The sequence below is a fragment of the Panicum hallii genome, chromosome 5 (genome assembly GCF_002211085.1).
Source record: "Panicum hallii strain FIL2 chromosome 5, PHallii_v3.1, whole genome shotgun sequence".
NCBI lineage: Eukaryota > Viridiplantae > Streptophyta > Magnoliopsida > Poales > Poaceae > Panicum > Panicum hallii.
Genome location: NC_038046.1, coordinates 7331127 through 7357524, shown reverse-complemented (window position 1 = coordinate 7357524; position 26398 = coordinate 7331127). Strand labels below are relative to the sequence as shown.

At 47.4% G+C, this 26398-nt stretch overlaps 3 protein-coding genes across 3 annotated transcripts; 2 read left to right on the top strand and 1 right to left on the bottom strand.

Moving 5' to 3' along the window:
• Positions 1-6663: 6663 nt before the first annotated feature.
• On the top strand, positions 6664-8543 carry LOC112894829 (cystatin-1-like). Its single transcript, XM_025962650.1, has 3 exons — positions 6664-7005; positions 7727-7922; positions 8275-8543. Exons 1-2 carry the CDS (start codon positions 6796-6798, stop codon positions 7919-7921), a joined length of 405 nt encoding a protein of 134 aa, XP_025818435.1. The 5' UTR covers positions 6664-6795; the 3' UTR covers position 7922; positions 8275-8543.
• Positions 8544-10621: 2078 nt separating this feature from the next.
• On the top strand, positions 10622-13732 carry LOC112891866 (cysteine proteinase inhibitor 12-like). The gene is made up of 4 exons (XM_025958860.1): positions 10622-10807; positions 11228-11527; positions 12278-12312; positions 12886-13732. Exons 1-4 carry the CDS (start codon positions 10622-10624, stop codon positions 13061-13063), a joined length of 699 nt encoding a protein of 232 aa, XP_025814645.1. The 3' UTR covers positions 13064-13732.
• A 219-nt stretch (positions 13733-13951) lies between these two features.
• LOC112894578 (cytochrome P450 98A1-like) lies at positions 13952-16562 on the bottom strand. Its single transcript, XM_025962332.1, has 3 exons — positions 15923-16562; positions 14948-15342; positions 13952-14826 (listed from the first exon to the last, which is right to left on the bottom strand). Exons 1-3 carry the CDS (start codon positions 16419-16421, stop codon positions 14179-14181), a joined length of 1542 nt encoding a protein of 513 aa, XP_025818117.1. The 5' UTR covers positions 16422-16562; the 3' UTR covers positions 13952-14178.
• Positions 16563-26398: the final 9836 nt, after the last annotated feature.

Sequence of the window (26398 nt, the reverse complement as noted above, 5' to 3'; positions counted from 1 at the left end):
ATTGTCTGCGCGTTGGGTCATCGTTGGTTAGCAAGGTTTCCGAGGATCGGCCTCTTTTGATGCAGAAATGTATTCGATCCGGGCTGGCCATACGACCTGTCACACACTTGAGAGCCCCCGTCAAGACGGCAGGCAAACAGCTTTTGGCGTCCCGTTCGTGAGAAGCTTCAGATCCGCAGCGAGCAGAGAGCTCTTCGTTTTATCCTCATGGGCAGATTGACAGGCGACCCAAGATGATGTGCGCGATCGAGCAACGGCAATGATCAACACTTCAACAGCATGATAGATAGGGTGTGTGCGTGTGTGGGCGGTTAAGCAAGCCTTGTCTTCGGTAAGAGGGACGTAACGTGCGCGGGAGGCAAAGCCCGACGGAAGCCGATTACCAAGATGGTGCTCTTTGTTATGGGCGTTGAGCCCACCTGCTTATTATGGATCGAAAGCTTCATGGAGACCTGGGCACCGGGCAGCTGGGTGAGCTGAGCCACTTTCCCCTGATAAGGACAGTGTACCCAGAAACTCTGATGCTGCTGACGCACTGCAACTGCAGCGGTCGCGTTCCCTTCGACAGCGCTCATCGTTGTACCGCCTCATTTCTGTGTTCGCTGCATGGCAAAAGTTCAGTACTGTTCGCTGCCTGTCGACTTGGCTCCCTTGAGCTGACAACCCCTCCATCGTAGTAATATCATCAGCCTAAACGCCATACCGGGGGTGTAATTTGCTGCGTTCTTCTTCTTTTTTTCTGTGGAGGCGTCACGTCAGGACTTAGGGACAACCAACATGAGCGGTGCCCCGTTCCATGGGTTTCACTTCACTATGCGTGATGACACTCAGATTTGCTCGACTTGAGTCCACATATAGCCTGATAGGGACGCCGGAGCGATAGCGAAAACGATCGTTTCTAGTACCTCACCTCCCCGATCTTGTCGAGAATTGTTGGCAAAAGTGGCCCCTTTCTATCTTTCTACTCCGTGCAGTCAGTGGCGAACGAGTGGCCGGTGCATCGTCAGTCAATTTGGTTCCGGGCGCGGGCCTTTCGCATGCTAGTGGGCTAGTGGTGGACTGGCGGTGGCTTGCACTGAGAGAAATGCCGTCGTCGGGGGTCGCGATCGAGCTACAAGTAACAACCAACCCACACGCGGCAGCGTGAGGCCCATCACCACATCCACAAACACGTCGGTTGCTTTTGGGCCGGATGGGATGGGTAACGCGGGCCTGTACTATTGGGCCTCCTCTCATCATCGTCGTCCTAATCGTCGTCACTAAAAGAGTTTTTTTTTAAAAGGGGATTAAAAAAAATTAAAATTCGAAAAAGGAGTCGGATGGGAGAAATTAGGAAAATAGGTACCTCCCGCCCTTTGAACGGGCTGAAAACGTGGGGCCGGGGACCTCCCGCCCACCCATCGGGCCGCCCGGCCAGTGGGCGGGAGGTCCCCTGGTTATGATTTTTGTTATATTTTCTTAGAATTTATGTTTCACAAACTATTTGAAATTCAGACTTTTTCAAATACAAGATTTATTCGCCATTCTCTTATTTATGCATATAAAATTTTAATTCAATTTTACGAAGAAGATTACGGTATGTAAAACTCGTACGAAGATGGTTAAAGGATACCGTTTTGCAACGTAAAATCCAAATATTACGATAGTACAATACATGAAGCCATTAAAAATAAAATAATATGATAATAAACATTACAAATATTACAAATATTACAAATACGTGAATCCAAATATTCTGTCTTTAGTCAATGCGGCAAATATTACAAATACGCATCCAGGTCCACAATCTCAACGTGGCAAATATTACATATGAGCAAATAACGTTCAAATAAAATTACAACTAAATGATGCCTGATGACCTACTAGCACTCGATCGGCGACATCTCCCACTCCTTGATGCAACCGGAGGTCTTCCATCTGTAGCATCACCTGTAGGGCCAGCTTCAGTAGAACTGGGGCCAGCATCATTGTTTGGACAATATTTATACGTGTGTCCAATCTAATTACATGCACTGCAGCGCTATATTCTCGGACGGAGCTCGCACTCATCCATATCATTACAAATACGCCGTGTCTGACGGCGCCCTCTCTTAACCCGTGATGATCTTGGGTCTAGAATATATATATAACAGGATTCGCTGTCTCAGTGAACGATCCAACCAAACGGAACCCATAGATCTCATACTGCCACGTGCTGGCAATTATCTCCTTTCTGAAGTAATGGGAAACATATATATCGACAGGATGTCGAATATCCGCACAATCAGCCATTACATGAGAACAAGGTAAGTGCAGCAACTTGGGCCTCATGCATGAGCAACAACAAGTTCCATCAAACTTAAGAATGCACTCCTTTACAGGTTAATACACAACGACGACCCTAAGTTTCAGCGATTCTCATATTATATTTTACAGATTCTAAACTATTCAGAATATAAATTATACTAAAAACAAATGAAAATACTAAAAACTATTCAAAACATAACTACTCTAAGAAATATTTCCTAGATTATAATTATTTTCATGTAATTATACAGCTAGCATGAGAATATACCTCCAAATCGACGTGTGAACAGTGCTTCGCCGCTTTCTCTTCTCTCTTCCTCTCCTCTCTTTCTTTTGTTTTCTGATTTTTGCTGGATAAAATGAATTTTTTGGGGTAGGTTGGGGCTTATATAGCCGCGGGGGGGGGGGGGGGGGACCTCCTGCCCGACCAAAGGGCGGGATGCCCCTCAGGACCACATCCCGCCTACCCAACGGGCAGGATTCAAAACATAACTATTCAAAACCTCTTCCCGAATTTCTTATTTGCGAAGAGACCCTCGGGGAACCTCCCGCCCGCTGGATGGGCGGGAGGTCCCTGGCCCCACGCCTCCCGCCCGATCAGTGGGCGGGAGGTACCTATTTTTAAAAATGTTCCCAACCGGCACCCCTTTTCCCAATTTTATTTTTTATCCTTTTTTTTAAAAAAATTCGCCGCTAAAAAGGCGCGCGTGGCTTCGCCGCGAGGGCCCGTATTTCATATCTTTGGACCGTAGTTGACATAGACTTTGATTTATATACAAAGTAGTAATTATTATATATATATAAGTGTTATGATCTAGAACCCGTTATTATTATTGTATTTGGTATATATTTTGGACTCTCTATTATCATGACGCTACTATTTAAGTAGGATCTTATTTTTAATATGGAAATGAAACTATCTTTTTTGTTATATTTGATGTTTTTGGTTATAGTATTTTTGGTTATCATTTATTTCAAAATTTTGTTGTGTAGCAAAGCTTAAGATTTTGAAATTTTGAGTAATTTTTGTATTCAAAACTTTTTTACGTAAAGATATTTTGGTGCCCAAATTGTAGGTAGAATGGATCCTACATAAATATTTATGCGGATGAATTGTAAAAGCGCTTTGAATTTGAAATTGTACTATATAATAAAGCTGTAGATTTTGAAATTCTGAGCAATTTTTGCATTGGATACTTTTTAACTTGAAGATGTTTTGGTGTCCATATTGTAGGTACGACGGATCGTACGCAAGCATTTATGCAAACGAATTGCGAAAGCGTTTTGAATTTTAAAATTTGCTCTATAATAAAGTTGTAATTTTTGAATTTTTGATCAAATTCTATATTGAACAACTTTTAATTTCAATGCGTTTTGGTGTTCAAATTGTCTGTATAATGTTGCTCGTGTAGAAGTAACGGATGGGACGTGTTGTGGTTTGATTTAATTAAATCCGAATTTTTTTCTAAAGAAATTTGTGAGAGAGGGCTAGGGCAGCGGGTTGATTTTATGAGAACTTAAGGTTTTCTTTGCAAGTTGCTATGAACCCGGAAGGTTGGACTGCGGGTTGATTTTGATAAAAGTTGTGGGCTGTTTCGCAAATTACCTAATAGAGGAGGACGGACTGCGGATAGATTTCTCTAAAGTCTGAGGGTCTTTTTTGCGAAATGACCGGGACTTGCACGCTCTGGGTCATCTGCCCGGCCAATCCAATAGCCGAAAATAGCCCGCGACGTGACCACGCTCTCAAGGTCTCTTTTAGTGCGAAAATTGTATTTAGAGATTACTAGAAAATCGGCGCAGCCCGTATGGCCCCATCAGTTGAGCCAGCAAACTCTGCTGTTGTCATGGTCGGATTTTTATTATGAGCCATGGATTTGCTTCATTGGCTTTATAGTAAAAAGTTCAGGCGTTCTCATGATATAAAATGGTCCAAAATTCCAATACAAATCTACAATGATCATGGGCACAGGTAGCCTTCATTCGTGTTGCTTTAGCATAACCTACTGATATATAGAAATCAAAACTCCAACTGCCGCATAACAGCCAGAAATGACATAGCATCAGTTGCATGCAAGAAATTTGACTATACCTTACCAGACGTTGAGATCAATAGAATTAATGGGGCATTTGGGGATGGTGACGCTGCCTGCGCACAGGAATGGTTGGTTACGGCTTTTAGCTTCCATGCAGCATCGTTGTCAAATTTTCCATCAACCTTGCAGGCTGCAGCTGGGAAGGTCCTCTCGCGTGAGGCAGTGCCTAGGTGAATGCCAACCAAAAGGAGCTTCGAGTTAGCCGTAGAGCAATACTGCTGCTTCCCAGGTGCCCAGCCAACGTAGAAGGAATGACCGCAGGCATTCAATCAAACAGACTTTTTTTCTGATAAGGAATCAAATAGACTATTTTGATCCATTCTCAGGGAAGAAATGGAAGACGCCAGCAAAGGGCCGGGTATCGCGAGTTTGGAGCTTGAGCCGCCGCGTCCGCTTTATCGTGCGCTTGTCTACAAATAAATAACCAATCACAGGTATGCCCTTTCAGGGCTAGGCGCTGCTGCCTTGGCCTGCACGAGGAGGGAGAAAGGTGGTAGAGGAAGAATCTGGAATCTGTTAGAAAGGTGTCGATACATCAGAAGATGGAGGATAGACAGGTGCATGAGAGACTTCGTGACGATCCGGTGGAGCATTTGTGGGCGCTTTATGACTCTAGCTAGTATAATTTGTTGTCATAGTTTGTTTTGTGTTATGTAGTGTGGGTGTGGACAATTTTGATATGTGATTTTATATTTTAAATTATTTAAATTTAAATTTGAATTATCATATTTGAAATCATGAATTTGAATATGATTCATTGTTATACTCCAGAATATTTACATTTTAATAGTAATGGTTAGAGATGAAAAATATATAAAATACGTTAAAATAGAAGAGAAAAATAATAGGAGTTGAGATTAAGAGGCTTCTGCTGGAGTTGGATGTAGAAATGAGGACCGCAAAAAGTAGGAAGAGCCTCTACTTAGAAAGTAGAGGTATTGATTTAAGAGTTATTGCTGGAGATGCTCTAATATATTTCTTTTACCGTTCGTTTTTAATCCGAAGTATAGAATTTTTTTTAACTGACGTGGATCAATGAGAACCCAGGAATGCAACGGCTCTAAAGGTGAAAAAAGATTAGCACTGCGAAGCGAAGCATGCAAACGCTGCCGACGCAACTCCGGGGAGAAGAAAGGAGCGGTGCGCTGTGCTGTTGTACGTGATGGTGCCCGGGGAGGCAGACAAGCCAACAACCACGGCTTTACGGCTACTTGCGTTGCGGGCCCAGAGAACTGAAGGCTGCACAGATACAAGGCGATTCGTGTGGCATGCAATCAGTGGCGGAACTTAGGAGGCTTGGCTGGGGCCACGCACCCCTTTGAAAAAAAAGCCAATGCATAGCAAATAATTGGTTGAGGGAATTAGATCAATTCTTTAGAAAATAAATGCAAAACTAAAAGAATCGGGAGAATTGCTATGACCTTGAATTTTTAATCGGGTTAACTTCACCCCTAAACTTTTAAAATAACCGTTGTAATCCTCAACATTTTTCATGCAGTTTAATTTAATTCTTTGTTCTATATATCTTACCTTATTGGCATGCCATGTCAACATTCAAAGGGTTCCTACTTTTTAGAAGCATATATTGGTTCACACGTATTTAAAAATGATAACAAACTTTAACTTGAGTCTATATAATTTTTTTAAAAAAACTTTGTACATGTATAATAAATATATTCGGATCAACTTTCTTCCTTAAAAATTGTACATATCATTTTAGTTTCGTCAAGGTGAAACTTTTATAATGATCAAATTTATAGAAATATTGATTTTTTTTATCGACCATAGTCGACTAGATGTGATAAAATATGCCAACATGGCATGCCACGCAGGATGAAGAATTAAATTGAATTGGATGGAGAAGTTTGAGAACTGAAATGATCTTTTTAGAAGTTAAGCTTCAGCTGAAAATTTAAGATCAAAATTTCTATTTCACGTATTTGCGTATTTAGCTTCCTTGAATTTTCTATCCAATTCCACCCCGTGTCGACGGGATCCCTATGATCACTTCTCATCGTTTAGAGCTCGACGATGCCATCTGGAAGCTGTCGACCTGTCATCGAGAATCGAGATACTCTTCATCTGATCACTTCATCCATCCGGCGGGTAGCGTGCACGATCTCTCTCTCTCTCTCTCTCTCTCGTCTCAACCTAGCGCAAGATCTTTCCTTGCTCCGACGAGCCTTCACCACGAAGAACCCAATTGCGGTGAACCCGCGAGTACCCTGTCCCTCTACCCGGAGGCGTTAGGATCAAACCGTTCCCATTCCCTTTCCTTTTCCCTTTCCCTTTCCATTCCCCCTCCCCCCACGATCACACCAACATCGTGTTGACGGATAGTATCCTCCTCCGCCAGCGTCTCCCCTGGGGGCTCGGGCTATAAATCCCGACGGCCCCAATCCTCCCGATCCAGATGCGCAAACACCGAATCGCCGGACTCGTGGCTGCCCTGCTCGCCCTCGCCCTCGCCCTCGCCCTCTCCTCCTCCCGCAGCGCGCAAGAGGAAGCCATGGCGGACCGCGGGCCACTGGTGGGCGGCGTCACGGACGTGCCGCAGAACGACAACGACATCCACCTCCAGGAGCTCGCCCGCTTTGCCGTCGACGAGCACAACAAGAAGGCCGTAAGAACAACACCCCCCCCCCCCCGGGTGTCATACACCCTTCTCTTCGACGCGTAAAGGTCCGTCCAACTGAATCCGTGTTCCGGTGCCTAATTGCGCGGCGCTCACGGCTTTGATCGCGAATTCGTTAGTCAGTAGTGTATTTGGTGCCCCGAATTGTGTAAATCGGAAGAACTTTGCCGAGCCATGAGGTTGAGCAATTGCCATTCATACAGATCCAAACAGAGCTCCCACCTGGACGTCACGGATTATTATTTTTTAAAATTTTTTCCAGAGGTTCAGTAGATAAACTTTGACTACGAGAAGAATTGTGCGGCCCATTGAACTTGATTTGGTTGCTTGGATTTATGAGTAATTACCTACCGCCACCCAAGAGGTCACCTGTACATTGAACCGGCATTACTGCCATTCAACTGTGTAGCTTAAGAATACTAGATCTGCGAGGTTTCAGTGTTTTGTGGTAAGGTAAGCAGATTAAGAATATTCACTGATTCACATGTTACCATTATCAGTCTGCAATCAGAAAACAAATGGTGCTAATTTACTGTTTGTATGCGTGAAGCGCTAGCTTATTTTACACAATGACCTAACAGGATTGTCTGATAGGTGTGTTACTCAGTAATTGCTTTTCTTCATTCAGTAATTACAAGGATATGCTAAGTTTCGGTCCGCGACAAATGAAATTTCAGGTTGCAACTAACCTCTGCGTTGCCCTGTGCAGAATGCTCTCCTGGGGTTCGAGAAGCTTGTGAAGGCGAAGACGCAAGTGGTTGCGGGCACCATGTACTATCTCACTGTTGAGGCAAAGGATGGGGAAACCAAGAAGCTCTATGAAGCTAAGGTCTGGGAGAAGCCATGGGAGAACTTCAAGGAGCTGCAGGAATTCAAGCCTGTTGAAGAGAGTGCTAGCACTTAAGGTAGAGTTTTGCATGCTTTACATGGGTTTCAACTTTCAACCAAAGAAATTTCGTTTACTTCATGCAGCAAAGTATTATCTTTCTCCTTGGTCAAGTAGAACATGCTGTAGATAACTATGCTTATTTTTCATCCTGTGTTATAACACGATGAATGGTTCTTGCCGTACTAGTCAATTTTGCAATGTGCATATGGAATCTGCAAATAGTTGCCATAGAACCCATTTGTTCCTTAGTTCGTTATACTTCTCTACTGGCCGTCGGTACTGTTCATTGCTGAATAATGTCTATTACATTCATTCCCAGAGTTTGGCTTTTCTGACAGAATTATTTGATCAACACCTACCAATTGCAGGATCTCTCATCTTCCACGTGCAATTGCTGCCTGAAGCGCTAAACAGACTTGCAGAATAAGGAGCTGGTTCGGATATAAATATAATAGCTGTGTCGTTGCGTGCTCCGTTGTGTAGTATCATAAGATCACCTTGCCCTTTGTGTAATATCATGAATAACAGTGCCCTTTGTGTATAACATGATAAATAACAGTGCTGAGTATCCACCAGTACGACTCGTGACGGAATTCTCATATCTCAGTCTTCAACTAGGAGCACGTTGATTGCTCAAGTCTTCTGTTAGCTTGTTGGATTTTTGCTTGCAGAATTTTCTACTTGCATGACAATCCCATCCCATCTCGTCTTAGACCATCCAGATTATATCTTGAAGACCAAGCAAGCGCCTAGAATGCAATGGCCAGGTTGACCTGTCATAACCTGAGAGGATATGCTTGTGATCACTTGAGAGCTGACGACTTCTGATGTGCCACAGACCTCAAGATTGTCAAAGGTTTTGCCGTCCGAATCCATCCCTCTTCGTTTGATCCCTGACCGCTGTTCTGAATTTTTTTCCTATTGTTTGACTCATGTTATGTTATCCTCTTTAGATTTTTGGTGAAAAATAAAAAAATCAATTTTACTCCTGTCAACAATTCACTTTATCCACTTAACCCTCTAAACAAAATTTAGATTTAATTTACTTTTCCAAACTATTTCAATTGGTCCAATCTACTCTCTACTGAGATTTATCTTTTTTTTATTTCTCTGCTTAAGTGGAATTTAACTTCAAATTTTGCAATATAACTTATAATATCATACCCTATGCTAGAAAAATACATTATGATTTTTTATAAATAATTTTCATGCAGAATTGTATCTTTGTGATAAATTTCGTGTTAAATGTTTCCAACCTATGAAAATAACTATAAAAAATTATTATTATATTTTTTTTAACATAGGACATCATGTTCTCTATCTACTCACAAAATTTGAACTTAAAATTCAATTTGTATGCGGAGAAATAAAAAAGAGAAATATTATTAGAGGATATATTGGATTAATTAGAATTGTCGGAAGAGTAATTTAAATCTAAATTTTGCTAAAGGTTAAACGGACAAAGTGAATCGGTAAAAGGAGTAAAATAGATTTTTTCTAAAATAAATGCGAACGTCTATCTCAGGCGGCAACAGCCAAGGAGCCTTGTATGGTCCAACGCTCCCTGTCGAGTGTCGAGAGGTGTCAAAATGCTACTGCATCTGCAACAAGCAGCTGCGTCGCCGAACGCCATGACGGGCCTGATGCCGGATATAGCGGGGAAAAGATCATCAGCGATCGAACGAAAGCTCAAGCGTCAGTGTCCCCTCGACGCTGGCCACAGTGCTGAAGCCTGCGGGCCGGGGGCTGATCCTTTTTTTTTTCTGAGAAATCCTGTGTGAGCGATATGAGAGACCAAGGAGGGGTGCTGGGAAGAATCCGCGGCTGAAGCTGGGCTGCCGATACGCTGCTCGGCCTTCCGGTGGCAGGCCTTGCGGATGTGTTGTACTCGTTTGGCAGTTGGGCTGCTGAGACCGGGCCGGGCGAGCGGTGCACAGGGAGGGCAGTTTGGGCTTCTACTCCACTTGTGTGTGTATATACGTATAATAAATGGTATAAATTCTCGTAGAGCAAAATGCACCGCCGGCCTCTCAATTTAGCTCGAGGTGTCATCCTGATCCCTAAACTTTTAAAATACAGATCCTCAATTTTGCTAATCATATCACATGAAGCTCGAGATGTCATCCCGATCCCTAAAATTTTAAAATACAGATTCTCAATTTTGCTAATCATATCACGTGAAGTCTAAATTATTATTTTTAAGTTATAAAGTGAAAGTGTTCAATTTATATGGAGCTACACATGGATTCAAATTTTATTTTTAATATATTTTTAAAAAATTTAAAATTTTATGCCGAATATTTTCTTTGCCAATATTTCCTCCAAATTTAAATTTTCTATTTTCTATCTTTTACAAATTTGATCATATAAGTTTCTTATTTACAATTTTTTTATACAGATCTTCTATATTTGAATATATTTGTATAAGTAAATTAGTTTTTGTCCGTATATATTTTTTTATTTAAACAAATTATATAATTTTTAATTTAGCTTATGATTTGAATGTAAGTTTAAGCATTTTAAAAATTTGGTACCAATATGACACCCCGAGAGTTCGAGGCATTTTCCTCGTCGTGTATTCTCGCTGCAAATCTGTGGGCCCCGATCTATCCGGCCGTCGATTATTGCGGCCGCACCACACCGCCTTCGTTCTGCTTGCCCTCACCTCTTGCCGCGCCGCATCATCGTCCACCTGCACGGCTGCACACCGCCACCATGAGCGCGGAAGAGATGAAGGCGCCGGCCTTGGCGCTGGCGGGGGAGAGCGACGACCAGCGGTGTGGAGGCGTCCGCGATGCGCCCGGGTGCGAGAACGACCTAGGCGCCATCGACCTTGCCCGCTTCGCCATCGATGCGCACAAGAAGAATGCCTTAACTACCCTTGCTCCTGTCCTCCTCTCTGTAACTTGCAAGCTGCAACGCCTCTATTCATGCAGCTTGGTTGTCCCGTGACATCGTCTTCCTCGTCTGCCTCCACAGTCCAGTAGACGCTTCACTTGTCAGACCTACTCAATCCTCGCCTCATCCATGGCTTACTCCATTCTCCACACTCTGCTACTCTTTCTGTATCAGATCCATCGGCGGAGAGCCCTCACGGTCGGGATGGAAGTTGCCGGCGGCGGAGGAGCCGACGGGGCAGAGAGACGAACCAGGGAACACATTGCGAATTTCTTGTCCAAACCAAGGGGGTATGAGAAAATAGTCGGATCGCGATTATTAATCGCGATCCAATCCAGGGGCGTATTTGAAAATAATTAGATCGCGATTATTAATCGCGATCTAAAGTAGGGGTGTCTTTGAAACTATCTGAATCTACTGAAGGGGCCATTTGCAATTAATCCGGCCGGCGACATAGCACCCGCCGAGGCCGCGCCGCCGCCGCCGATCTCCGCAAGTCGCGCTGTCAGGCTTCCTGTTTGCGCTCGCCTCTCGCCGCGCCGCATCATCGTCCACCCGCGCGCCGCCGCCATCAGCGCGGAAGAGATGAAGGCGGCGGCCTTGGCGCTGGCGGGGGAGATCGATCTGCGGTGTGGAGGCGTCCGCGATGCGCCCGGGTGCGAGAACGACCCATGCGCCATCGACCTCGCCCGCTTCGCCGTCGATGCGCACAACAAGAATGCCGTAACCACCCTTGCCCCTGTCCTTCTCTCTGTAACTTGCAGGGTCTCTGTTTCTGCAGCTGGGTTGTGAGATGCATGGTCTCAGCTTTGGGCACAAAAAATTCGTAGTAGATTAGCACGCCCTTCAGTCAAATTTCAGTGACATGGCAAAAATGTAGATTTAGGGAAGACATCTATCTTGATATGTGTATTTAGGATCAATGCTTGGGTTTAGAATTTTAATTATTCACAAGGACTTAGACCTCGTCCATCTTTTGCAAACTGAAATTAGAGAAATGTTCACTTCTTTCGTGTGGGTTTTGGTTTTCTTTTTTTGTGTCATTTGATGGTACATGACAGGTAAAACTCTTAGAGGTTGCTTTCAAAAAAACAAGAACTTAGAGAAATATTTGTTAAGATTATAAAGTTGGCAAATGGAGTAGGATGAACTACGTTTGTAAGGCAGAGTTTCTGCTAAGTTGGTTCTGGGGAACAATGGAAAATTCTTCTAGCAATATCTGTACTCTCTTAGCGTGAGATATGCAAAAGTTAAAAGCTGCATTCTTTTGGACACTGATGATCAACGGATGTGTGTACGGAAAATTATAACGCTGCAGACTACGATCAGTTTGGATGCTATCCGTTTAGAGTATATATGTGTTTCGACTTTTGTCACTCTGCCGTGTCGATCCTGTCAGCAAAGTCTTTATCTATCTCTTTTTTTTCCCCACAACGATGAAGAGATTAGCTGATGCATATATGAGCTGTGCAGGATGGAAGTTGCGTTTGCCGATGGCCGCATGCATGGTAAGCCAATGTTCCTTCCCGAGATACCTACATAGCTTCGAACATTAAGTTTTTCTTGCCATATGAAGCACATATATCCATAGAAGGTGTTCTACAGTACTATTTTAGGCACCTTTTTTTTGCACTGTAGTATCATCATTTAGTTTAGGGACAAGTCAGACTTTACAACCTTCTACTCTGGGTTGAATCTGGTTTTCAATCTTGAATTATGAAATCATTCACTTTTTAGCTCTCAACTATCAAAACTATCCACTTTTCGATCATGGCTTAATTTTAGGGTAGTTTCGTGTGACATGGTGTTGACTGTTGACGTGGCAACATGGCCAAGGCTAAAATGACCATTGTGTTCTAAAATTGGTAGCACATCATCTCTAACAAGAATTTATCGTTTGGCATGTGAATAAAGTCTCCATCATTGTTCATTCACTAATCACTAGTAGTCAGATATGCACTTACCCAGAACTGATCATGTTTTCTTACATCGCAAATGAGGTTCTGTATTGGATTATTAACCTTTTTTATTTTTTGCAAAAAAATTGTTTAAGCGCCTTGGTGTTCCCTTGTTCAGGACAGTCAGCTGGAGTTTGAGAAGCTTGTAAAAGTGAAGGAGCAACTGGTGTCTGGCACGCTGTACTATTTCACAATCGAGGCGAAGGATGGGGAGGCCAAGAAGCTCTACGAAGCAAAGGTCTATGAGTGTCCATGGAGGAACCTTATGGAGCTGCGGGACTTCAACCCCGCTGATTGCTGAAGATTTTATGCATGTCTTGCATGGATTCTATCATGCTACCAATCAAATAGATGAAATTTCACTATTTGATACAGCAGAACAGTATCTCTTTTCCTAGGTCAAACCCCACCGGATGTGCAGACGTTTTTATCCCTCGTTCGTGGTGATAGTGACAATTTAATGGGCGTTTATTTTCTGAGTACAAGGGTTTACATCTACATGAGGTACATCTGTGATTTGGCTAGGAAAGTTCTCCGAAGAGCATGCTTGCTGCATCAGAAATGTTTTGCTCTGTTCAGGCTTGAATGGTCGCAAAAAAATATTAATTGTTATTCGCCCTTCATGTCAGATGTACAATTGCCCAAAAGAAGAATGTGCTGATGTTTTGTTCCATTACAGACGAGGTTTTGGAACTGGTTAGTGGTTGTGGTGCTGCGTTTTGAAGAAACATCACCTGGAATTTTGAGACTCTTGTAAAGGTGAAGCAGCAAGTGGCTGCTGCCACGATGTACTACGATCTCACAAAAGGACAGGGAAGTCAAGAAGCTCTCTGAAGCTAAGGTCTTGGAGAAGCCATGGATGAACTTTCGGGAGCTGAAGGACTTGAAGCAAGCCTGCTGAATTCGACAATTACACCTGATGTACATTTATGCACGCATGGTTCACATGAGCACTTCTAGTTCATGCAGCATACCGGCAGCCAGCACTTCTCATTCGTCATTCATTCCTGGAGAGGAATGATCTCTTCGCCGTTTACTGACAGCGGACAAAATCAAAATGCAGGCACATTCCATCTCTTCCCATGTGCAACAGTTTGCAGAATAAGGAGCCGGTTTGGAGTATATTGTGCTAATCGGAGTATGGAGTATTTGCTATTCGCGACGTAATTAGAGTATTGTGTAAGCGGTGTTTTCTTGGTGCAAAAATTATGAATTACTGCCTGCCTGACAAACAGATGAAGCGTGCAAATTCTGAAGTACACAAATGCTCGTCCTGTAACTAGAACGCCAGAAAAGAGATACTAATAACGGCCCACAAATTTGCAACGACATCGGCTTTCGATCGAACCCGTCCGGTACCGGGAAAACTACACGCAGACGCGCGCCAGCATCGCAGGCCGCAGGCCGCTCACATGCTCACATCTCGGACGGCACGCGCCTGTACAGCTCCTCCCTGTCGAGGCGCGGCGTGGCGACGGCCTTGAGCGGCGTGGCCATGAAGGTGACGAGCCCGGGGGTCTCCATCATCTCGAGGTCCTCGGGCCGGGTCCCCTCCGGCAGCGACCAGCTGAAGTGGTGCAGCATGTGCCCGAGCATGGACGCCACGAGGTTGATCCCGAGCTGCGCGCCGGGGCACACCCGCCGGCCGGCGCCGAACGGGAGCACGCGGAAGTCGGCGCCCTTGATGTCGATGTTCTCCCGGAGGAAGCGCTCCGGCCGGAACTCGAGCGGGTCGTCCCAGACCTTGGGGTCGCGCGCCACCGCCCACACGTTCACGATGACGTTGGCGCCCCTGGGGATGTCGTACCCGGCGATCTTGACGCCGGCGCTGGCCTTGTGCGGGAGCATCAGCGGCGTCGGCGGGTGCAGCCGGAGCGACTCCTTGACGAGGGCCTGCAGGTAGGGCAGGTTCGGGAAGTCCGTCTCCAGCAGGACCCGGTCGCGGCCGACGACGCGGTCCAGCTCCTCCTGCGCCTTCTCCTGCACCCTGGGGTTCCTCACCAGCTCCGCCATCGCCCACTCCACCGAGATCACCGTCGTGTCCGTGCCAGCGGTGATCATGTCCTGCGTCCATCGTTCATCGTTCAGCCACGGTCGTCAGTGATCGAATCGATCAAGAAGTAGGCCTCTCATCAACTTCAGACAAAGACCATGCACGGGCCAGCTGCAGGCACCAAGCGCGTACCCAGAGGAGGCCGATGACGGTGTCGTCGCTGAGGTCGTACTGTTTCCTGAGGGTGAAGAGCGCGTCGACGAAGTGCTGCTGGGCGCCGCGCTGCTTGAGGGCCTTGGCGTGCTCCTCCATGATCTTCACGGTGAGGCGGTCGCGCCGGTCGCCGTGGGCTTTGAAGACCTGGTCGTCGGCCGGGGCCAGCCACCTCAGCCACGGGATGTACCGCGCGATGGAGAGGGACCCGCCAATCTTGATCCCGTCGGTGACGATCCCCTTGAACTCGCGCCCTTGCTCGTCCAGCTCGCCGGCCGCGTTAACGAACCGCTTCCCGAAGGCCAGCCGCGTGATGTTGTTGAAGGCCACCATCGAGAGGTGGTTCTTCACCACCAACGGCTTACCTTCATTGCCTGCGTGTAGTAGGTGGGCATAATAAGCACAGTTTAGAGTGCAACAATTTCTCAGTTTGTACGTACTGTGATTAGTCATTACTCACTAGTAGTAAGCCAAACACTGATATTTATATTTTTTTCTGAAAAATGAGCTAAGATTTTCAAAATCAGTTTCGGCAAATCGGGTAATCATAATCCATGGTAAAAGCCAAGTCTTCATCAGTCATTAAGCAGCCTGTTGCCTTCGATCAATTCTGCTAAAAATCACTCACACCTGGTTCAGGCTACACAGTGGCGACTCAGTGACTGGCCACCAACCAGCCATGGACCACACTCCAAAAATACTTCATGTCGTTGTCGATCTATTTTCGTAGCACATTATCAGCAAGAGTCAGTAGATGGCCTCGTGGGGTCGTGCCCAATTCAATCTACTTTGTTTTTTTCTAAACGCCAATTCAATCTACTACTAAACTAGGTCAGCAACAATGGCGAAGCGAATGAGAAGTGTTGTTGTTTATTGCAAGAGCAAGCAGAATTAAAAAAAGCAGGTAACTTAATGAAGACTGAAGAGCAAGCAGTGGGTGGAGTATTTAATTACCAGGCGCGGTGACGGCCCTGTGCACGGACTCGACCATGGCGGTGACCTCGTCCTCGCGGATGGGCCTGAGCGCCTCGAGGCGGCGCGGCGTGAAGAGCTCGAGGTTGCAGAGCTTGCGCACCTTGATGTAGTGCGCGCCGTAGTCGGCCCAGATGAGGTCCTTGCCGCCGCGGCTGAAGCGCTCCGAGGAGACGTCGCGATGGCGGTCGGCGAGGCTCTGGTCGTGGGTCTTGAGCACCTCCCGGGCGAGCTCCGCCGTGGACACCACCACCGTCGGCTCCGGCCCGAGCCACACCGTCATGATGGGGCCGTACCGGCGCGCCCACTCCTGGTAGCAGCGGCAGCGCACCGGCTGCACGTCGAAGAGGTTGCCCACCACGGGGCGGGGGCGCGGCCCCGGGGGCAGCTTCCCGTAGAGGAGCCGGTTCAGGAGCAGCAGCGAGACGGGGACGAGGGCCGCCAGGGCCAGCGCCACGGAGAGGAAGGAGGCCGCGTCCATGGCTGGCTGCCCTTGGCTGGCGCTGCCGGCCGGCCGCGCGCTTTATGGACCGAGCTGGCCGCGGTGGTAGTTGGCTTCTGGCGGCGCCGCGCCCGGGGTTGGTGGGATAGCGGCTTAGCGCCGCGCAGCAAATGGGCCGGGTTCATCAAGGCTGCCCTGCCCTGCCCTGCCCTGCTTGAGGACACTGGACACGGCACGTTCCATTGGACAGTGATGCATGCACGTCGCCGGGCATCGGGTTATCTGTTGGCCGCAATATCCTTTGATAAAAAAAAATATTGAGGCAGGATGCAGGAACACGCGCTGGATCATGGTTCATGGACGCACGCGCTCCGCTCGTTTTCTCTTTTGTCGTCTTTGGAAAAAGGGGCGCTAGCAGGGCCCAGGAGGACCGGACCGCCGTGACGAGTAGTACGTTCGTTTTCTCTCTCCATTTTCTTCGTTAGTGAAAAAGAAAGGAGGCGTCTAATTGTTCTCAGAGACTAGAGAGGCACTACCGGTACGCATAAATTCCTACTGCAGTTTGTACTTACCACATTTGATATTTGCAGTGTGATTGTAATCCTAATGTCTTTTTTTCCAAACAAAGTAAAGGAAGGAGATACCTCGGAGTATCCATTATCTGATATCATGTTCTCCTAATACAGTAGTACACGACATAAAAGAAGCAAACGGAAGAAAAGTGAGCGTAGGACCTAGCTACTGGCTAATAGCTGCATAAGCCTACTCCCTCCGTCCTCAAATATTTCCTCCGTCTCAAAATATAGCTACTTCTAACATTTAAATTTTATCTTATAATATAGCTATTTTTAAGTTTTTAAGTGGGGTTTTTTACCAGAGATCTAAAATGCCCCTCCTTGCATGCAAGTCAATTACGGCACTCAAATCTGCATGCAGGCTAAATAAGAAAGTCGTAATTATTCTCTTGATCGGTGCATGTGGTAACTAAAGAGGGTTAATATAGACTTTTACTCTTCATGCTTAATCTGTCTGAAAAATTCTAGAAGTAGCTATGTTACGAGACAGAGGTAGTATAAGGTATTGAAGGGTTCAAAAATTGTATCAAATATAAGGGATCTTAGAGTATTTTGAAAACTAATTATTTTATTTCCAGTTGACTATGAAATCAGCAAAGTGACAACCAAATAAAGTATTAAATAGAGGTATATGCATTATTTATTCATCTTCTTAATCTATTATGAAAACTTTTAGCATACCCTATATTACAGGATGGAGAGAGTAAAATCTAATGAGATTCTTCTCCTACCGTACCCTAAGCGCCAACCAACACAAGAGTCAGGATGCAGAATTTCTTAAGTCAACCTAATGACCCGGAACCCAATTCCTGACTAGTAGGGTAGAAACCCAAAGAGCCGACCCAAAAGAGTTTAGTGCTACACTGGTTCATCTGATGGGTCATCAGGTTAACAAAAAACACGGCCGCAATGGAGAACTCCAGAACCATGCGTCTGCTCTTCCTCTCTCTTCACGACGGCCATGCTCGCAACAACCTCAAGTTAACAAGCTCCCTTTCTGATCTCTGGTGCCGCTCTACCTCGCCAACCTCTCGGGAGGCTCTAGTGGCCATCGTCTTCGACCTCGACCTGCTCCAAGGATTTGTGAGGTCTCACAGATGGGAGAAATTCCATGTGCCTGTGTTGGCGTTTTGTAGATCTCGATTTGACTGTGTTTCTAGATCGGTTTGAGGCTAGCTAGTCTGATCCGATGGAGGAGGAGCTCAATCCATCACCAATAAATTTGATTTGAGTGCTGGAGAACCTCGATTTGGTGTCCGCCATGGACATCGATCGACATCGATGGTCATGGAGTAGCGCAGTTCGGAGTCACGAGCAAGGAGATCGATTGTGTGCGGCGGGCCAAGGATGCGCTTGGCGGCGGCACGAGGACTGGGGCATCTTCCAGGTGGTGGGCCGCGCGGCGCGGAAGCTGCGCTCGTGGCCGAGATGACGTGTCTAGGAACCTATTTCTTCTGGCTCCCGTTGAGGAGAAGCTCCGGTTCGACATGCCAGCGGATTTACGAACAAGCTTTTTGGTACTAGTTTTTTTGGTAATCTTATGCTTATTATTGGATCAACCCATTGCTTAGGCTAATTAAATTGGGTTGAGTTGAGCGGGTTGAGCACTGGTTGATACAAAACTGACCCACTTGCATCGTGCCACAAGAGCATCTCCAGGTTCAGCACTGTAATTCTAGAAAAGACGCGATCAGACACGGCATCTCCCCCGCAACCACAGCGACGTGCACGGCTCGTGCTGCGAGCAGCAGGACCCTGCCAAGCTGGTTACCACTCTTGCTACAGTAGGACATCAGTACTGACGCCTAAACCAAACGAGACTTTACCGCGACGCGTGCTTCACGAGTTGTCTTGGGAATTTCTCGCTCTCCGTCGTCGTCTCTCCGTCTCTCTCCTCCAGTGAGCTGCTGGCTGACGTTGGCTTTTCTCCGCCGCAGTGCTAGCATGGGCGGACCAGGGGCTGCCACGAGATCGGCAGGTTAGCCAACTGGCAACCGACAGACGTGGACAAGCATACGGATGACGCACGCACGCATAATCAGGCTGTATATAGTATATACACAGGCTTTTTTCATGGAACGTACAGTTTCCCAAAATTTCGTATGTCGCTCGTATGGCCACGACTTCAAACCGAGCCCCCCCCCCCCCCCCCCCAAAAAAAACCCTTAGCCGCTCGTTCGTACAACATCTGATGTGTGATGTCTGCGTCACGTGCCAAGGCGCGTTCCTGAAAAATGTGTGATGTCTGTGTCTAACACCAACTCGAGGGTCTTTTCTCTCTCTCCCTAAGCCAGCACGGTATTTTCTAATCGACATCATCTCCTTTGCTTACATTTTTGCTGATGTTAGGATCATTATGGAACGCCGCTTGTTGATCGTTGTCTTTATATAAGTTTAGCTCCAGAGCACGTTCTGAATCTTGAGGCTCATGGTATACCGATCAGTTTGATCTAAAGATGGCAACAGGTACAAAATATCCACGTACCCGCGGATACCAAATCTAGTGGGCGCGGATACGGGTCTGAGTTTGTGCCCACGTGTACGGCGCGCGGGTACAACTCTAAACCTAACGGATATCTTGTAACGCGTGATATCCAAACCCGCAAACCCGCTGACATGTGCATCCGAATACATTATATATAAAATGTTTCTAGGGTTTCACCTCATTTATATCCCCGTCCCAGCCGCCACCCCACCCCAGCGCCCCTCTCGACCGGTCGGCCCTCCTCCTCGAGCCCCTGTGCGGCGCCGGCGCCGCACCACCCACCTGCACCCCTGCCGTCCGCCGCTCCCCCTCCTCACCTGCAACACCTAGGCGCCCAAGCCATGCGCCGCAGTGCCCACGCTGGCCGACGCCCCGGCCCCCGCGCCCAGGCCCCCATGCGGCCGCGTCAGCCATGCCCAAGTCCCCGCGCCGACGGCGCCCGACGACCGTGGCCAGGCCACGCGCCGGCACGCCGAGCCCAGGTGCTCTTCGTCCTCCTCCTGCACGCGGTTACAGTACCGCGGCTATGTGGATATCTGCGGGTAGCGGGTACGGGCGTCGTTTTCTACGCATGGCGGATTGCGGGCACGGATTTTAGCACGTGGGTATGGGTTTACGAAGTTGATATCCGTGCAGATTTTACATTTAGTTTTATCCTTCAACTGACAAGGTAAAAATAATCCCTTTGAAGTCCGAGACGATCGGCCGATCAAGGTGATGTGATCGTTGTGCTGGTAGCAATAGCAGTACAACAAAATAAAATATGATAAATAAGTTATCAGATATGAGGCGGATTCCAGCATCTTGATGAGCATGTATAAGTCATCGGCTATATGAGCCGAATCAACACAGAGAATGACCAAAAAGCACATGCTAGAGGATGACCAAGAAGCACACGCTATCAGCCAGTGGGCTGATGATGATCAAGCAATTACTGAACAGTTAACTTATCGTAAAGAAAACCATCGAGCTAATAGCAATTAATCTATCCTCACTGTCAATCGGATCAAATTAGAACAATGTTAACAACAGGATAATAAATTAAAAGCTACAAGCCGGTGGATTTAGTCACGACAGGATAAAAGTATAATAAAAGCTTAGACAAGAGTTATCGGCTAATATAAACTAATCTAATATTTTTATTAAATAAATCAATCTTCCACGAGCACCTAAACAACATATTCAAAATATATAAGCCGATATATCTAAACAAGACCAAGATAAACCGTGTTTCTATCAGATCTAGCAAGAGATCAAACGATGCAGCCTTACAAGATATGATAGGAATCGATAACTGGTAGACGAACTAGACGAAATTACGGTAACATGCCGATAATCAAAACCTAGACCACCTGAGAATGGCAATGCTTGCCAGCAAATCGGAGGTCGAGGCGATGCAGCCTGCTCACCGAAAAAGACACCGGATAGGTACGTTACTCCTACTCTTAGAGTTTGGCGTTGAGCCAAAAAAAATATAGAGTTGATGTCTTGATCGAGAGATGCCGGGTACGTATTTATACCTTGGTCTAAAGACTCATAGTTGAGCCGTATAAGGTTTGCATAAAAATAAATATCTAAACTAAATGAAGTACTAAGATACATGAACTCTAATTTTTTTCTTTTTCTTTTTTATAGAGTCCTTGCTAATAAATCTTCCTTATGGCTTCTTTCCATATACTTCGTTGACCACAAAATTATCAAATTTTAGTGTCAACAACTTCATTGGTCATAAAATTACCAAATTTTGGTATCAACAATATGCTGCTAAGATAAGACATGTTTGTTATTTATTAAATAAACTACGTGACCAGCAAAAACGAAAAACCTCAGTGATCAGCAAAACAAAATGTCCTCCAAACCGTGGCGCTGTTCTTGTTCCCGTTCCACATCACCACATGCGTGGCGCATCACCAGTTTGGAAAATCTATAATTTTACTACAGGTAGTACTGCTGATGGTATATATAGCAAATTTTACTGCTGGCTCCGTGCACCATCCCAACTCGGTTTATCGGTTGAGAATTCCCTGCTAACTAATCCCAGCCAACCGTGGCGCTGGCGCCCCATGAATAGGCCTGTCGTGTATGCACTCATGCCCTCTCCCCCTGTCGTCGGAGAATTTATGACGACAGGCCCACCCGGACCTGTCCAACAGGACCATAGATACCCTTCCCTCCCTCTCGCAACCTGCCCTGGGCCCCCCAGCTCCGATCCTGTTTTCCTTTGCCGGATCTCGTGGCCCGTCGTCCGTCCGTGGCCACGGGCACGGCCCGCCGGCGTTTGTGTAGGGCGGCTACACCGTCCACGTACGCGAGTCTCTGTGGTTGTACTCGTGTGATCGGGTCCGCGTTGGACGTGTGGCGTCGCCTTCAATGGCCGCCACACCGCACGACCCTAGATGAGCCGATGGGTGCGTCGTTGTTGCGTACCGTACGCCGACGTGACTGGCCGGGAGCCCGTGAGCGTGTCGCGTCCTCACGTCTCCGGTATGCTGCTGACTGATCTGCGGTGGTAGGTGACAAAGGCTGCAGACAGACTGCAGGCTGCTGTACGTGGTTGTGGGCCCGTCTCAGCCGCTCAGCAGGGAGTTGTGTGTGGACCTTGTGGTACGGGAAGGCCTTCGCTCTCCGTCCACGTGAAGCCCACAGTACTATCGTACTAGTAGTGTACGAGTATAATGGAGGCCCATCAATGACAAGAAGCAGCCCACGTAAGGCATGCGAAAAGGCCGTTTACTCTCGCAGTAAGCGGGCTCAAACAGTATACTGTGCTTTCATTCACTCATTGGCAGGCAGAAGGAATTGGGTATAGGACTGCTGGTAGGTCAGAAATTTGACATTTGACACCCAATGCACACGTCTCACGCATTTGGACATCCAATTTGCATGCCTTTCAAAATATAACCCCGAGCACGTGAATTCTTTCGATTAAAGGGATTTCGTCCTCTTTTCTCTATTTCTTTGATTTTCCTTCTCCTTTTCATTTTACAGCCCCTAGGAAAAAGACCAGATTGCCCTCATCTTATCCTTTACCACCGATTGGATCAAAAATCGGCTCTGCCCGGCTTTCTCCTGTGCGCCTCTCTCCTCCCTCTGTTCTCTCGCTCGTCCAAGAACAGACGCTCGCCAAGAACAGGACGCCAACGCCTGCGCTGAGAGCCCTCCACTGCCCCCCTTCCTCCGCCACCGTCCTCCCCATGTCGCAAGCGTCTAGCTCGGCAAGCAAACGCGGGAGAACATTCAGCTCGGCAACGACGATAACGCTCGAGGACTTGTTCATAACGCGTTGCGGTAGGGTGGGAGCTCTATAACTACCACGAGTAGTCTCTCATCTCTTGCCACTTGCGTTCACGTTGCCCGGGGAGGCGAGCTCAGCTAGCGTCCTAGCGAGCAGCGCTTCATGCGTTCGGCACAATGGGCACCGGCGACGGGAGGATGGAGGCAGGGCAATGGAGGCTCTCCTGGTCATCGGTTCTGGTGGTCGGAGCCGGAGGGTTGGGCTTGGCCGTAACCCTATATCTAGCTGCATGTGGTATTGGTGGCTGCATGTGGCCGTAGCCCTGGACGCCTGTGATATGGGGAGGATGGTGGCGGAGGAAGGCGGTGGCAGTGGAGGGCTCTCGGCGGCGGCGGCAAAGGGCTCTTGGCGCTGGCGCCGGCGCCCCGTTCTTGGCGAGCGCCTGTTCTTGGGCGAGCGAGAGAATAGAGAGGGAGGAAAGAGGCGCACGGGAGAGAGCCGAGCAAAGGGGCGATTGGATCCGGTTGGTGGTAAAGGATAAGGTAAGGACAATCTGATCTTTTTCTAGGGGCTGTAAAATGAAAAAGAGAAGGAAAATCAGAGAAATAAGGAAAAGAGGATGAAATCCATTGAATTGAAAGAATTCGCATGCTCGGAGTTATATTTTGAAAGACATGCGAATTAGATATCAAAATGCGTGAGGCGTGCGTATTCAGTGTCAAATATCAAAACTTCTCATAAGGGCTGTAAAATGAAAAAGAGAAGGAAAATCAGAGAAATAAGGAAAAGAGGATGAAATCCATTGAATCGAAAGAATTCGCATGCTCGGAGTTATATTTTGAAAGACATGCGAATTAGATATCAAAATGCGTGAGACGTGCGTATTCAGTGTCAAATATCAAAACTTCTCATAAGGGATGGACGGTCTCACATCTTTGCCCCAAGTTTCGAACGTTCGTTCCGAATTTAAACTAGAGTGAACGAAAATCCTGCAAACTAGAGCAAGTAACACCATTGAAATTCGACTAGTTTGCTAGTAGTTCGGAGCAATTTGAATCCCTCTACGCGCTACTATGTTAAAATGACCACTCACCCCTCTTAATAGAACACGTGCCTTTTTTTGAATAATTTTTGACGCTACGTGTGGCTGTGCCAATCTGAGTTAGGAGCGTTCAGGTTGCCTATGCATATGCGTGTACTGTTCCAGCCTTCCAGGGTCACACGGAGCAAAGCTTTGAGCTTACATGTTGGTCGCCACAACTATAAGCGCATGTGGATCGGATCGGAACACGTTGCTGTGTATTTGTTCGCTCGCTGTGTTGCCACCACCGTTCAGACCGTGCTGCTCCACTGCATACGCGCGCGCCCATCTCCAGCAGTCCAGCGTAAGTAAACAATCATCGTCGGAGCTCCAACCACCGGCTGCCCCAGCGGGAGCCGACAGCGCCTCCCAATAATTCCCCGGACCAGCCATTCAGGGCAAACTGACGTCGCCGCACTACTTGGCCGCCGGCCTACCGGCCGTTCCAGGCAGCAGGCGCCCGGTGCGCTCTTCGGAAAGATCACACGGAGCGTGACCGCGGGGGGGCACATGTACAGCCGCGCTGGGGGGCAGGGGCGACCCCGCGTCCACGCACGCTGGGGTGCGGCGCGCGGTTCCTGCTCCCCAGCCCGGCCGGCGGGTCGCCGCGCCGTCGCGTCGGGCGCCCCGGTTCCCCTAAGCTGCCCTACGGGTGCGAGGCAAATTTAGACGGGGGTTCGAAAGGGGTTTGAGTATGACTTGGGTTTGGGTTTGGGTTTGGTGCCGGGCGCTTTCCCCCCGCGTTCGCCGGGCTCCCCGCGGCGCACTTGGCTCGCCGGTGGTTGCACGCCGCCGTGATTGGACTGTGCGGCGTTGCATCGCTAGCTAGCATGCTACGCATAGCGTAATTGTCCATTTCATACAGTGGATGCACGATGGTCATTTTGGAGCTTCAACAGTTCACGAGGATGAACTTGATAGCTAGGCTACTATTATAGGCAGCCGTACTAGGTTGTGTCAGCAGTTTGGACGAAGTGATCATATCATCATGGTAAGACATGCTCTGAAGCATGATACAATGATTGGATCATTGGAGTAAACGACTGAGACCTTATTCAGTCAACACCCCCCCTCCGGGGGGGAGGGCGGGGGCGCTTAGACCTTCTCTGTCTCGTTGCTGGTACCATATCGCCTCTGTGTCGTATGCGCAGTTTCACAATTCATATTCAAAATCAGGAGTAAACTCTGATCTTGCCGACTTAGCCAACCAGAGATAATTATTAATTAATACTTGCAAGCTCTCCCCACCAGAAGAAAAAGGCAGACCCAACGATGCAACCCAACGCAAAGTAAAACGAATCTGCCATTGCTTAGCCTGATCTCCAGATCTTTCCTTGTTGCATTCGCAACTCCTTCCGTCTGACGTACACCTCCCAGCACCAGATTATTCTACGCACCAAAGGGGACTAGACCAAGAAAAGGCGCCCTTTTGATTTGCAGTTGCGGCCTCATTTGATTCAGTGCTATCTGAGTAGGGAAACCTCAAGCAAACCACTAGCTAGCCATCGTGGATCGGATGTGGAGGGGGCTTCGGCCGCAGCAGCACAACTGCGTGTCTGCGTCCTCCCTCCCTCCCTCCCTCTCTCTCACTCCCCCCTCTTGTGCTGCATGCACAATAAACAAGCGCGAAAGCTCCCCTTGCCCCCCCTGCTTTTCTGACGACTCTCCGGCAATGAGCAAGCAATGTGGCCTCCATGATTTCCCTCCACCGAGAGCGACGCCTCCGCCCGCCTGCTCGGCTCCTTGTAGGAGTCGACTAGCCGCCTCGCCATGGATTGGTTGGTGGTCAGGCCAGGCGCAAAGGCTTGTGGAAGCATCGCAATGCAAAGGAGTTCCGGGTCTGGTGAAAAGGAGCTCCGTTCCTGAGATGGATCTGCCTGCCTGCTTTGCCCTCTGTGCAACGGTCAGGGGTTATGTGGAGAAACGTTGGCGCACGGCGCCGCACTCAGCTAGCGATGCGGGTGGACTCGTTTACCAGGGCTCTGCTGCAAAGTCTGCAACTTCTTCTCAAGTGGCTGCCGTGCAGGTAATAACTCCGGTAAAGATGCATCCACTCGGGGGTGTTAAAGTTACTAATCGAGCGGGTTAGTGCTCCGCTTATAAAGGTAAAGCTGGTACGAGGATTTGGCATTAAGAAATGGGGGCGCAGCCAAATCTTTGTTCGATTTGGGTTTCGTTGTGGTAATGCTGGGCTGAAAATTCAGTCAAGCCTATCGCTTCGGGACCTGATAACAGCAAAACGACAGGTGAATTGCCACTCTGAGAATTCAGACACACACCGTGCTGCTATGTGTATGAAAGCATAATGAGACAAGTGTCACGACACTAGTATATGAGCAAGCAGAGGTTATCTACTTCGATTGTCATTACTATTTCTAGAACTGGGGCCTATGATAAGGAGGCAAACGGTTACTAGCTAGGAGTCGTAGGAGACACGGAAAAAAAAGGTCAATCAATATTTCAAACCTACTATGGAGCAAGCCTTTTTAAATTTAGTATACGAGATATATCAGTTAACCATGGATGATTTTGGGGGTGAAAAACTTCGGCTATAGATGACAATATGAGAAAAAAAAGACTAACACAAACAGAAAATGAAAATGAAAAGAAAAAAAAGGAAGAGCTTCAGCCTTAGCGACA

What these genes read in the sequence shown, in the direction of transcription:
- LOC112891866 (XM_025958860.1), top strand. Translation starts at nt 10,622, where the DNA reads ATGAGCGCGGAAGAGATGAAGGCGCCGGCCTTGGCGCTGGCGGGGGAG. An exon ending in ATGCGCACAACAAGAATGCC is followed by an intron (nt 11,528 to 12,277) that starts GTAACCACCCTT and finishes TGAGCTGTGCAG; the next exon opens with GATGGAAGTTGCGTTTGCCG. An exon ending in TGCCGATGGCCGCATGCATG is followed by an intron (nt 12,313 to 12,885) that starts GTAAGCCAATGT and finishes TGTTCAGGACAG; the next exon opens with TCAGCTGGAGTTTGAGAAGC.
- LOC112894578 (XM_025962332.1), bottom strand. Translation starts at nt 16,421, where the DNA reads ATGGACGCGGCCTCCTTCCTCTCCGTGGCGCTGGCCCTGGCGGCCCTC. An exon ending in CAGGGCCGTCACCGCGCCTG is followed by an intron (nt 15,343 to 15,922) that starts GTAATTAAATAC and finishes TACTACACGCAG; the next exon opens with GCAATGAAGGTAAGCCGTTG. An exon ending in CCGTCATCGGCCTCCTCTGG is followed by an intron (nt 14,827 to 14,947) that starts GTACGCGCTTGG and finishes CGATGGACGCAG; the next exon opens with GACATGATCACCGCTGGCAC.
- LOC112894829 (XM_025962650.1), top strand. Translation starts at nt 6,796, where the DNA reads ATGCGCAAACACCGAATCGCCGGACTCGTGGCTGCCCTGCTCGCCCTC. An exon ending in ACGAGCACAACAAGAAGGCC is followed by an intron (nt 7,006 to 7,726) that starts GTAAGAACAACA and finishes TGCCCTGTGCAG; the next exon opens with AATGCTCTCCTGGGGTTCGA.